The following is a 12,810-nucleotide window of genomic DNA, read 5'->3' on the forward strand; positions in this document are numbered from 1 at the left end:
ACTAACATATACTAACTTAATTAAACAATTAAACATTGTAGAACTTTCTTTAAAACATATCTTTAGAGTAACATTTTTAATCTTTAAATTAAGTAACATCAAACATAAACATTTAATTATATATGCCTTTTAAGAGTTCTATAATCTCAAGTTAAACATTTTAAAATATTTTAATACTTCTTCATGTTTCAGTAAGACATTCTTCATGATCTAAATTTCCAGACTTTTGAAAAAGAAAAAACTATCCATTAAATTTTAGGTTAACCACTTTAAAACTGCAATACATTTCAAAAAGCTATCCAACTTTAATTAAACCTTTTGTTTCAATAAAACATTGTTCAAAGATGACCCTAAAAGTATTACATAGATTCCAAAACTTTCAAAAAGCTACCCCTTAAATTTTTGATTGACCTTTTAATACCTCAGTAACTCTTAAAGAGCTATCCATTTTTAGTTAAACATTTTAATTAGGCATCAATAGTCTTCCAAATATTCCTTCAAAAAGTTAACCTCGCATTCTTCCTTTCATTCTGTATTTTTTCCAGTCGTTCTTCTTCATTAACACTTTCTTCTTCGGTGTTGCTCATCCCCCTGCTTTTATTTTCAAAAATTTTTGAAATTGGATTTGTAGTTGATGTGTCTTAGAAATTCGTTCTCCTTTCAAAATTATTTCTTTCACTTTGGAGCCCCCATCTCTGCTCTTCCTGCTTGTATAATCAGTCACTTCATAATTTAAGTATTGACTCTGTCTGTAAAGCCAAAAATTGTCAAAATATTTTCCAATCTGCAGTGATAAGTCTCCTTGATACTTTCCAGTTAATTGTGTGGAAGCCTCCACCAAAACCTTGGTTTGCAGTGTGCTAAACTCCATCTTAATCCTGTCAGCCTCTCCTTTATCCTCCAAAATCACATTAACCTGCTTGATTTCTTCCTCTTTTCCAGCCAGCAAATCATTGTAATACTCCAATTTACAATCTTGAATAATCATTTTAGCTGAATCCAGTATATCAGAAGTAAAATCATTTAAAAGTTCTTGTGAAACCTTTACAGTCAGAACTTGTGAATTTGCTGACTCATATCCTCCTTCCTTAATGGCAGCCATATTTCAGTTTTAACTTTATATTTATTCAGCTATCAAATAGGTAAGTCCAATTCTTTTCCACACACTTTAACAATGTACATTAATTGAGGTCCATACCATAGTCTTTTCCATTCCACTTCCACTTTAAATCTTTTTCTTTTTCTTCTCTATATAATCCAATACCTTTAACAATGTTGCAGGCGTTAACAAGCACTTTCACTGATAAGTTCCATTTTCTTCAATGCCATTTTCCCCCCTTTTTGAATGGAGTTAAAGCTTTTATACTTGCATGTTCTGCTCTCCTGATTCTGCTCTGCCAGCATCCAGAATTAAAGTGTCTTTAAGTCTCAAGAAATAAATCTTTAAATCTTTAATCTTTTGCTGCTGGTGTGGTCGCGATGCCCCGTTCTGCCTGAGGCAGATACGTCCCGGATCCAGAGCACTGAAGGGCTTCCAGGGAGCTCTCACCCTGCAACCCCCAGGCTTAAAAAAAAAGAAAGCCTGGGGATCTAGGGGAGCTCTACCCAAACCCTTCTGCTCTTCCCTCCCCCCTTTTCCCCAGGGGGAGAGTTTTGAGCCGCTAGACAGCTGTTTTTCGCTGTTCTAGCGGCTAACGAAATCTCGGGGCTGGAGCTCCAAAAGGAGCTGCCATCAGTGTTCGTGGCGCCACAGGAAGTCCGGTAGCGGAAATTTTGAGTAGTTCGGAGAACCAGTAGTAAAAATTCTGACTGGCCCTGCCCCCACCTGTTCTCTGCCTCCCAAGTCCCAGCTAATTGGGAGGAAATGGGGATTTTGCAGTAACCTTCCCCTGGAGTGGGGTGGGAATGGAGATTTTACAGTATCCTTCCCCTGCCATGCCCACCAAGCCACACCCACAGAACTGGTAGTAAAAATTTTTGAAACCCACCACTGTTCCCAGGGACTCAACCTGAAAAACCTCCAGAAGCAAATTGAAGGTCCAAGAAAATTCCTTTCTGATTGCTTTGAACTCTGACTGATCTTGGGCTGCTCCCTTCAGGGGAGGGATAGCGCAGATGCTCTTTTAAGTCCCTCCTGGCTGGTGCTGGCCTCTCGGGAGGTTACACGAGGCTGGCTCCAGGGGATTATAAATGCTTCCTTGAGGGAGGGTGCCTTCCCCGCTGCCTTGAAAGAGGCGGTGGTGAAGCCTCTCCTCAAGAAGCCTTCCCTGGACCCAGAAGTGTTTGCTAATTACCGTCCAGTCTTCAACCTTCGCTTCGTTGCGAAGGTTGTTGAGAGTGTGGTAGCGCGACAGCTTCCTCAGTATTTGGATGAATCGGCTTATCTAGGTCCGTTCCAGTCGGGCTTCAGGCCTGGATATAGCACGGAAATGGCATTGGTCGCATTGGTAGATGATCTCTGGAGGGCCCAGGACAGGGGTTGCTCTTCTATCCTGGTCCTATTAGACCTCTCAGCGGCTTTTGATACCATCGACCATGGTATCATGCTGCACCGGTTGGAAGAGCTAGGGGTGGGGGGCACCGTGTTGTGGTGGTTCTCCTCCTTTCTCTCTGATCGGTTGCAGTCCGTGTTGACAGGGGGGCAGAGGTCGACCCCGAGGCCCCTTGTATGTGGGGTGCCACAGGGATCGGTTCTCTCGCCCCTTCTGTTCAACAGTTATGTGAAGCCGCTGGGTGAAATCATCTGTGGTTTTGGGGTGAAGTATCATCAGTATGCTGATGATACTCAGCTATACATCTCCACCCCGGACCACCCCAATGATGCCCTTGAAGTGATGTCCCGGTGCCTGGAGGCTGTACGGATCTGGATGGGGAGGAACAGACTCAGGCTCAACCCATCCAAGACCGAGTGGCTGTGGTTTCCGACGTCCCGATATAGTCAGTTGGTGCCATCACTGACTACTGGGGACGAGTCATTGCCCCCCACGGAGAGGGTTCACAACTTAGGCGTCCTCTTGGACTCACGGCTGACTTTAGAAGAGCACTTGACGGCTGTGGCCGGGACGTCTTTTTATCAGGTTCGCCTGATTCACTAGTTGCGTCCCTTTCTGGATCGGGACTCGTTAAATACGGTCACTCATGCCCTCGTCACTTCACGCCTGGACTACTGTAATGCTGTCTACATGGGGCTCCCCTTGAGGAGCACCCGGAGGCTCCAGCTGGTCCAGAATGTGGCCGCGCGGGTAGTTATGGGAGCAGCATGGCGCTCCCATGTGGCTCCCCTCCTGCGTGAGCTGCACTGGCTCCCGGTGGTCTTCCGGGTGCGCTTCAAGGTCTTGGTTACCACCTTTAGAGCGCTCCATGGCTTAGGACCGGGGTACTTACGAGACTGCCTTCTGCCACCAATAGCCTCTCACCGCCCAGTACGCTCCCATAGAGAGGGGCTTCTCAGGGTGCCATCAGCCAAACAGTGTCGACTGGCGGCCCCCAGGGGGAGAGCCTTTTCTGTGAGGGCACCCATCATCTGGAATGAGCTCCCCCCAGAGATACAGAAGATCCCGGACCTGCGCACTTTCTGCCGTGCCCTCAAAACATTCCTGTTTCAGAAGGCCAGCCTGGCCTAACTTTCCATTTATATTGCTTTTGATTTTGATTTAAACTGGGATGTCTTGAATTATCTAGGACCAGAGTGTTTAGTATATTTTAATTGGTTTTTTAACGCTTGTATTACATGTATTTTTATCTTTCGCTGTTCACCGCCCTGAGTCCCTCGGGAATAGGGCGGTATATTAATTAATTAATTAATTAATTAATTAATTAAATAAATAAATAAATAAATAAATAAGTTCCCTTTAAAGACTACAACAACATAGAAGTTTCTCCCTACTTTTTCCATCCTCTTCTGCTCCCCTGAACCTGAGGCTCCTCCAAGCCTCTTTCCAAGGGAATAGAGATCAAAAGGAATCTCACACAGATCAATTTGGAAAAGAGAGTTTGTCTCTGAAAGGGGGGGGGAGGAGAGAGGGATTGATGCCAATGGAAGAGAGGGAAGGTCCTCCCCAGGCTGGGATGGGCTGTTGGCAATCATCAGTGGGGGGGGGAGTGGATTCCCCCATTGATCCTAATTTCATCCAACTGATCCTGGAGGGATTAAGGACCCCAGGGGGGAAACGGTAGACCTAGGGGAGAGGAATGGTCTATATCAGAGATAGTTAACCTTTTTGGTGCCCCCATGATAGACCCCCAAAATGCAATGTGAGTGCTTTTCAGGCCCAAAATGGGGTGGGGGGGAAGGCAGCTAGGACTCGATGAGGGAGATCACATCCTAGCTTTCTCCTGCCTTCTCCAATCTTTGCAGTTTCTCCCCCATCAAATCCTAGCTGCCTCCTGCCTTCCACGATCTCCAAAGTTTCCCCCATCAAATCCTAGCTGCCTCCTGCCTTCCGTGCCTCCTCCAATCTTTACAGTTTCTCCCCACATCGCGTCCTAGCTTTCTCCTGCCTTCCTGCCACGGAGAGGCACCTGCAGAGGGTGGAACCTGCAGAGATCGGGGAAGGCCCCGCCCCCGTGCACATACGTGGCAGAGACCCGAAGACCAACTGGCAGGTGGGAGGTGCACGCATGTGCTTTGGAGCTGGGCTGGGGCGACGGCTGGCATGCCCACAGAAAGGGCTCTGCGTGCCACCTGTGACACGCGTGCCATAGGTTCGCCATCATGGGTCTATATGGTAAACTAATAAAAAATTCTAGGGAAAGATTGTAACGTGAGCCGCCCTGTGGGGTGAGGGGGTGTTCCTGAAGGTGGGGAGGGGGTTGTTTTGAGAAAGGCTCACTGAGAATTGTGGGAACCTGTTTGAGGTTTGACAGAAACTTTGCTCCCCCCACCGTCCTGGAAAGAAAAGGAAAGAACCCCTCATCCATGGCCTTCTTTGCCCAAGTGGGGGCACTGATAATGTCTTATTAATGGTAGAAGTGGAGCCCTCTAGCGGTGGGGGTGGGAGGTGCACCATCAGGTGCAAGGCAGGGAGGGAACCCCCTATGGGGATGTGGGGAGAAGCAGAGTTAATGGGGGGAAATTAAAGGTGCCCACCACACTTGACTACAGTTTGGCTAGTGGAGGTTTCATTGAATAGCCCCAAATGGTTGCCTCATTGTGGGCAGTGAACAGGACACCACTAAGTGATTGTCTTGCCTGATCCACCCAGACAGCTGCCAGGCAGAGGCTGCATTTCCTGGTCCATTGAATGGCTGCCTGGCAATGAGAACCAAACTGGGCTTCCCATGTCTTGGAGAGAGGCTGAAAGGGGGAGGAATCCTACCAGGGCAAACAAGCTCCAGACCAGGGACCCAAAGGGGCTGAATGTGCACAAGAGATCCGGCCATAAAGGAGGAAAGTCCAGTCTGCATTCAGATGCTCACCTCTCCTCAGCAATGTCTCATTCCCATAGGACAAGTACTTCTCCAGCCACTCAATGCAGATTTCCTCCAGGTAGGTCTTCCGTCCATGATTCCATCCTGGAATAGCATCCCATTTCCTCTGGGTGATCTGGGCCTGGGGATCGAGAGCCACCCAGGTGAGGATCTCCTTGTCAAAGGTGATGAAGGTCCTCCCTTCATAGCCATACTGCATAAACCCTCCTTTGCTCCCGTCTCTCCGGAGCTTACAGCCACACATCAACTGCCATGTGTGAAGTCCTGAAATAGGGACAAGATGATGGTTTGGGGAGTCCTCAAGATAAACAGAGATCCCGCTCCCTGCAGGGACTTTGACACTGGAGGGAGGCACTGATTTCCCCCATTTCCTCCCTAACAATCAAGGGAAAGAAAGCCCCCATCACTAACCGCCCTTCTCCCCTCCCTCAACCCGCCTCCCTACATTTTCCCTCCCAGGATGGAGCCCCTGAACCTCCCCAGGAAAAAGCAAAGCTGGAAAAGCCAGCAGAGGATCCCAAGGGAAACGGAGAAAAGAAGGAGTCACAGAAGAAACGGAGGGATGGAAATCCCTTCCATCTTTCCTCCTACCATTTCTCTGTTGGGGAGACTCGGGGGTGGGGGTGGGGGGAAGGAAGGGATGCCAGAGAGGGAACAATTGCCTGAATCTGCGGCTGCAAAGAGGGACTGAGAATCCCATGGCCTCAAAGAGGATCTGGTTGATCTACACAAAAGCTTGCAGGGATCCCTGTGACCATAAATCTTGGTGTACGTTCACAAATAACACCAAGTCACAAAGGCTGGTTCCCACTTTGGGCTAACCAGAAACAAACCATGGTTTAGTGCAATGCGGGAATGAAGCCTCAAAGGGCCACAAAGGAATATTTTCCTTAGCAACAGCAGCAAGTGGCCCAGTCTGATCTGGAAATCCAAAGGGTTATTAACCTTTGAAATGAAGTTTGAAGTTCAGAGTCTCTGCAAGGCCCTGAAAAAGATATTTCAACTTCGAGTGAACAGATTCTTGGATTTAAACGAAAACTGAATGTTTGAAAAAACCAAAAGGAAATCTTGAAATGTTTCTACTCCTGTCTGGGCTTGAGGGAGGAAGGAGGCCAGGAATTCTCAAATCTAATGGAAAACCTCCTGTAAGGACAGTGGAACTAAACTGACCAGTCCTTTCCCTCCCTTTCCACACCCAGGAATGACAGGTGAAGGATCCTTTCTCTGCATCTTCTGCTCAGCCAGAAAACTTCCCTTTGGAGGAAGAGAAAGAACCTCGGGAGCTGCAATCTGATCCTGCTCTAGAGAGGAGATTCCCTGATCTCCCCATGGGAAAAATAGTTCTGGATTTCTGCCCAAGATTAATCTCCTGCCATTCACAGGAAGGCCCTGAACATGTGGCAGCAGTTTTCAATTTCTGGGAACAAGCTCTGTCGTACTTCAGAAGCATCAAAAGCTAAGACAGAAATTGTCTTATTTCACTTGAAGATGAAATGTGTTCTTATTTCAAGTTTGGCACAGAACTGAATATTTGTGCAGTAAAAAGAAAGCACAGGGATCACGTTGAAAAGGCAAGTTTCATTTTTTTTATTATTAGTGTAAAAACACTATTAATGCATCTCTACAGGTCTATGCATGAAACAATTTCGGCCTTTCTCTGAGCCTGGATCTTCAGGATCTTCCTGAGATCTGAAAAATAGTTCAAGGGTTCCTTCAGGACCAAAAGATTAAGAAAAGCTGCTTTAGAGGGGCTAAAATGTAGTAATATTTAGGACCGCTGTGAAGAATATCAGAAGCTACTTCTTTATGTCTTTTTTCTTTATTTTCTTCAATTGTTTTCTTTTCTTGTACTTTTTTTATTTTTCTTTGATTTCTTTATCACCTTTTCTTTATGTTACCTTCTATTAGTTTTTATCTTCTGTTTAAAAGGTTTAATACAAATTATATTAAAAAATTAAAAAGACCAACAGGATGTCAGCGATCATTAAAATGGCATTGAAAACACAGGCTAATATCACAAAGCCTTAGAGCAAACGGGCCTGGTGGCTCAACAGACTGATAGCATTGTGATTAACACCAGCTGTCTGCAATTACTGTAAGTTCAAATCTCACCAGGCTCAAGGTTGACTCAGCCTTCCATCCTTTGTAAGGTAGGTAAATTGAGGACCCAGTTTGTGGGGGCAATAAGTTGACTTTGTATAAATATACAAAAGTAAGAAGGCTATTGCTTAACGCATTGTAAGCCGCCCTGAGTCTCCGGAGAAGGACGGCATATAAATCAAATTAAAAAAAAAAATCAAGGGTGCAGCCACATCTGGAATATTGTGAGCTGTTTCTGGTCACCAGACCTCCAAAAGGAGAGGAGGGAGCCCGAGAAGGTCCAGAGAAGGCGACTCAGGCAATGGAAGAGTTGAAGCAGCCTCCCTTTGAGGGAAGGTTGGGACATTTGGGGCTGTTGAGCCTGGAAAGGAGGCTCCCCTCCACTCTGGCCGGTCTCCTTCCTCCTTCCTCCACCAGGGGGAGCCCTCTGGGTCCAGCTCTGCTCCCCTGAGAGGCCAGCAGGGGGCCTGGAGGGATCTGGGGAGACCCTCAGGGATCAGGGGCAGAACTGGCAGAGCTCTGGGGGTCACCGGTAGAGGGGGAGGGGCAAGGAAAGGGTAGAAGAATTGGGGGGGCTGCAGCTCCTAGGGATGAAAGGAGGGAAAATGGCTCCTGTTTGTGGAGAAGCTTTTCTTCAGCCAAAAGCAGCCTCTCTTTACACACACATTTCCTTGCAGACCCTCCCCAAATAAGGTTCCTTGGAGGTGAATCTTGTCCCCCAAAGATGGCAGAAGGGGGGGCTGCAGAAGAAAGAGTCTCCGTCCCTCCAGGGCAGCCCCACCAAGAGGGCCGTGCAGGAGTTCAGCCTGAGGGACCAAGGATGGGAAGCCATGAAGGCTCTGAGAGACTCTGGAAGGGCCCCAAATGGAGGTTTCTTTCTTTTCCGTCTCTTCTCCATGAAGATTGGGAGGATCCTGGCCCTGAGATCCCCCCCACACACAAAAGCCCCCAGCCCCCCATTTGATCCTCCCGGCCTCTCCTTCCAACTGGAGGGTGAGAAGAAGCTCCTGGCATTTGGGCCCCACTCGCCCCTCCAAAAAGGGGGAGAAGGAAAGGGATCTAGTCTCCCCAGGTGGATCTGCACTCGATCCCTCATTTCTCTTTGGTGGAAACAGACAGAAGGACGAGGACCTGCTTCCCCCAGGATCTAATTAGGATCTACCTGCCTTTTTTGGGGGGGGAGGGATCTGTGATTCCCTTCCTCCCCCACAGCAGGAGATCCACCAAGGCCAGAACCTCCATCTTTCATGGGGGGGAGGGGAGATTTCAGTCTCTTTTTACCTCAGTTTATATCCATATCCATATCAACATTCAGAAAGACAGATGGATAAATTTAAACATCTTTTTTGTTAGATCAGGCGCAGGAAATGAAGACGTGACCAGCTCGATACATTTAGTAACTTTATTAGCTACAGTAACAAGACAAGGCAAGACTGGCCGCGCGCTGCCGGAGCTCTCCTTATATTCGCTCCGGCAGTCGCACCGCCCCTGACAGGGATTCAAACTTTCCCGCCCGATGGCTGGCAGCCAATCCGGGCGGATGTCCTTATAAGGACATAACACTCCTCCCCTCTTAGTCCGGGAACTGTCAATTCTCATTAATGAAAGTCACGTAATCACGCAGGTACGTAGGATGCCTCGGCACCCTAGTTGACCTGCGCAGTCTCACTTCTTCCTCGTCCCCGACCTGGACGGACGGGGCTCCTGTGTCTCCTGGTTCCCTCCCCGGAACCGGGCTCGGTTCGGCTGGCGAGTGTGCGGGGTCACCCTCAGCGCCTCCGGCCGGACCGCAGACCTTGGATGGCTGGTTCTGGTGGTCTTCCTCCTGGCCTGTGGATCTATCGTCTCGTCGCGGTTGCTCGGTTCTGACCCGAGGTCGGGGCTCCTGTGTCTCCTGGTTCCCTCCCCGGAACCGGGCTCGGTTCGGCTGGCGAGTGTGCGGGGTCACCCTCAGCGCCTCCGGCCAGATCGCAGACCTTGGATGGCTGGTTCTGGTGGTCTTCCTCCTGGCCTGTGGATCTATCGTCTCGTCGCGGTTGCTCGGTTCCGACCCGGGAAGAGCGTCTGAGTCTCGGTAAGTCCCAGGCTGTCACTTGCTCCTCCCCGGTCTCCCGGGCGCTGCGGTTCGGCTGCGGTTCGGCTTGTTGTCGTCTGGGGGGTGGTTCGGATCAGTGCCCTCGGGTCTGGTCTGCCAGCTGTGGGTGGTGTTGGCTCGTGTCGTGCTGTCCGACCTCGCAAGGGTGGCGCAGGTCCCCTTGGTTGGGCTGGCGTTGGCCTACCCCGTCGGGTCGGCGGTGGTCGACCTGGTCGGGATGTTGTTGAGGGGCTACCTCTGCGGATCGGCGGAGGTCTCCCCTGCCGGGGTGGTGCAGGTCTCCCTGGCCGGGTTGTTGTTGGCTTTCCCTTTGCCCTAGTCCCTTGTCTACCACCGGTTGGTGACTGGGGTCATCTGGGTCGGGTTGTTGTTGCCGGGCTGTCTTCTGTGTTGGGCGGGGGTCCCCCTCGCCGGGGAGTCGTGTGCCACCCTCACCCATGGTGTCCCGGTCTACTCTCCTGGAGCGGAGGTCCCGGTCTACTCTCCTGGAGCGGAGGTCTCCCTGGCCGGGCTGGCGTCGGCTGCCTTCACTGGCGGGGTGCGATGCTTCCCCTCTGGGCAGGTCCCGGTCTACTCAGGGGCTGGGTTGGTAGTCCCTTGCCCTGTCGTGCCGGGTGCCCACCTCGCTGGGTTGGTGTTGCCATCCCCCATGCGGCTGGCCCCGGTCTACCTCGCTGGACTGTCGACGTGACAGTGCCTGGTAGTGTGCTTGGCCGGCCTCGTCGGGATGGCGGTGGTCTGCTTCGCAGGGGTGTGGTAGGCCTGCCTTGTCGGGGTGTTGTAGGCCTACCTCGCCAGGGTCTTGTAGGCCTACCTCGTCTGGGTGTTGTAGGTCTACCTCGCCAGGGCATTGCAGGCCTACCTCGTCGGGGTGTTGTAGGCCTCCCTCGTCAGGCTGGTTTTCGTGCGTTCCCCCCCACCTTTTCCGGAGCTGGTCGATGTGACGTCTACAGACCTGTCCATCTTCCAGCTCCACGGTGTAGGACTTCGGGCCGGTTGTGCTGTCTATCTTCCCCTTCAGCCACTTAGGAGAGCCGTTGAAATTCAGCGCGAAAACTGAATCTCCCTTGCTGAAGGCGCGAAGCGGGCGGCTGGCTGTTGCGGTCACTTCTGGGCTGTATTGGGGGTGCAGCCGGTCCAAGGGTGACCTCAACCTTCTGCCCGTCAGCAGTTCGGCCGGGCTCTTGTGGGTGGTGGCATGCGGCGTGATGTGCTGGGTGAGGAGGAAGTTGTCTATCTGTTCCTGCCAGTCTCCCGTGCCCATCTTGGTGAGTGCCTCCTTGGTGAGTCTCACCATCCGTTCCGCTTGTCCGTTCCCAGCCGGCCTGTATGGGGCAGACAGGGCATGGTGGATGCCCAGTCCTGCCAGGAATGATTCCATGGCCAGGCATGTGAGTTGGGGGCCGTTGTCAGAGACCAGCACATCCGGTAGGCCATGGGTGGTGAAAAGGCGGCGCAGGGCCCGGATCGTTGCTTCTGTTGTGGTAGATGCCATGGGTACCACCTCGAGCCACTTGGAGAAGGCATCTACCACGATGAGGAGGTGTCGCCCTTGCATCGGACCCGCGAAGTCGATGTGGATCCGTGACCAGGGGTTGCTGGGGGTCTCCCACTTTGCTGTCTCGGTTTGTGGTGGCGCTGGGCGTACTTCTTGGCACGGGTCACATCTGGAGACCCACTCTTCGATGTCTCTGTCCAGTGAGGGCCACCAGACATAACTCCGTGCCAGGGCCTTCATGCGGACGATGCCCGGATGCCCTTTGTGTAAAGTCTCTAGCGTCCGCCGTTGCAGAGTGCTTGGGATCAGCACCCTGTCTCCCCATAGCAAACAGCCCTTCATGGTGGACAGCTCCTTCTGCTTCCTGGCGAACGGGCTGAACCTCTCCTCCGTTTTCTCCGATGGCCACCCCCTGAGGATCCAGGACTTCACTTGGCGGAGTGTGGGATCCTTTTGGGTGTGGACGGCCACATCTGCAGATGAGACTGGACAGCTGGCGTCGTCGTCTATGTGGAATAGGTGGAGCGTGGGGGCTGGGTCTTCTACAGCAGTGGTCCCCAACTGGTCCGCGGACCGGTGCCGGGCCGTGGAGTACCTGGCACCGGGCCGCGCAGCGGCCGGGGGACATGAACGCTGCAGCGCAAAGGCTCCTGGGCCATGCGCAAAAGCTCCTGGGCCGTGCGCAAAAGCTCCTGGGCCGTGCGCAAAAGCTCCTGGGCCGTGCGCAAAAGCTCCTGGGCCGTGCGCAAAGGCTCCAGGGAAGAGAGCCCCGCGCAGGTACGCACGTGTGGCCCAAAGCCCCCACCCCTGCGCGCGCTCAGCGGGCCACGGTAAAATTATCAAAGGCTGATTGGTCCGCGGCGATAAAAAGGTTGGGGACCACTGTTCTACAGGATCCTTCAATGGGCATCTGCTCAGCGCGTCAGCGTTTCCTATGGCTGTGCCTGGCTGGTGCACGAGCCTGTAGGAGTAGCCGGCTAGGAAGATGGCCCATCTCGTCATCCGTGGGGACATGAAGGTTGGGGTGGGTTGGTCGCCTGCGAGGAGCCCCAGGAGTGGCTTGTGACCGGTGACTATAATGAAACTCCTCCCGTAGAGATACTCGTGGAATCGTTTCACTCCTGCAACGATGGCCAGGGCTTCTTTGTCCAGCTGACTGTAGTTGCGTTCTGCGCCGGACATGGTTTTAGAAAAATATGCGATTGGGGCTTCAGCGCCGTTGGGCAGTTCGTGGCTGAGGACTGCCCCCACCCCGTATGGCGACGCATCGCAAGTCAGCTTAATGGGGAGCATCTCGTTGTACTGTATGAGGACGCTTTTGGAAGTTAAAAGTCCTTTTATGGCTCGGAATGCTGCTTCCTCTTCTTGGCCCCACTTCCAGGAAGCCGCTTTCCCCAGCAGGCGGTGGAGTGGCTCAGCAACTGTGGCTTTCTGTTTGAGAAAGATGGCATAGAAGTTAAGCAACCCAAGGAATGCCTAAAGTTCCGTTTTATTTTTTGGGCTTGGAGCTTCATGGATTGCTTTCACTTTTGATTTGGTGGGGTGGATGCCAGTACTATCTATGAGATAGCCCAGGAACTCGACTTCCTGTACTCCTAGGATGCACTTATCACGCCTGACCCTCAAGCCCTTGGCCTTGAATCGCTGCAGGACAAGCCTGAGCCTTTCAAGGAGTTGTGCTTGTGAG

General features: G+C 51.5%; 1 protein-coding gene across 1 annotated transcript in view; it reads right to left on the minus strand.

Annotated features, from left to right (window-relative positions):
* The window catches only part of LOC139311814 (major histocompatibility complex class I-related gene protein-like), a 32,076-nt gene that overhangs the window by 13,069 nt on the left and 6,197 nt on the right, over window positions 1–12,810 (minus strand). The window contains exon 3 of the mRNA XM_070936337.1: window positions 5,419–5,694. Coding sequence (XP_070792438.1) covers window positions 5,419–5,694 — 276 coding nt within the window. The remainder of the gene's footprint in view (window positions 1–5,418; window positions 5,695–12,810) is intronic.

Source organism: Pituophis catenifer, unplaced genomic scaffold (genome assembly GCF_029215685.1).
Source record: "Pituophis catenifer annectens isolate HBS135680 unplaced genomic scaffold, rPitCat1.0.hap2 SCAF_2, whole genome shotgun sequence".
Taxonomy (NCBI): Eukaryota; Metazoa; Chordata; class Lepidosauria; order Squamata; family Colubridae; genus Pituophis; species Pituophis catenifer.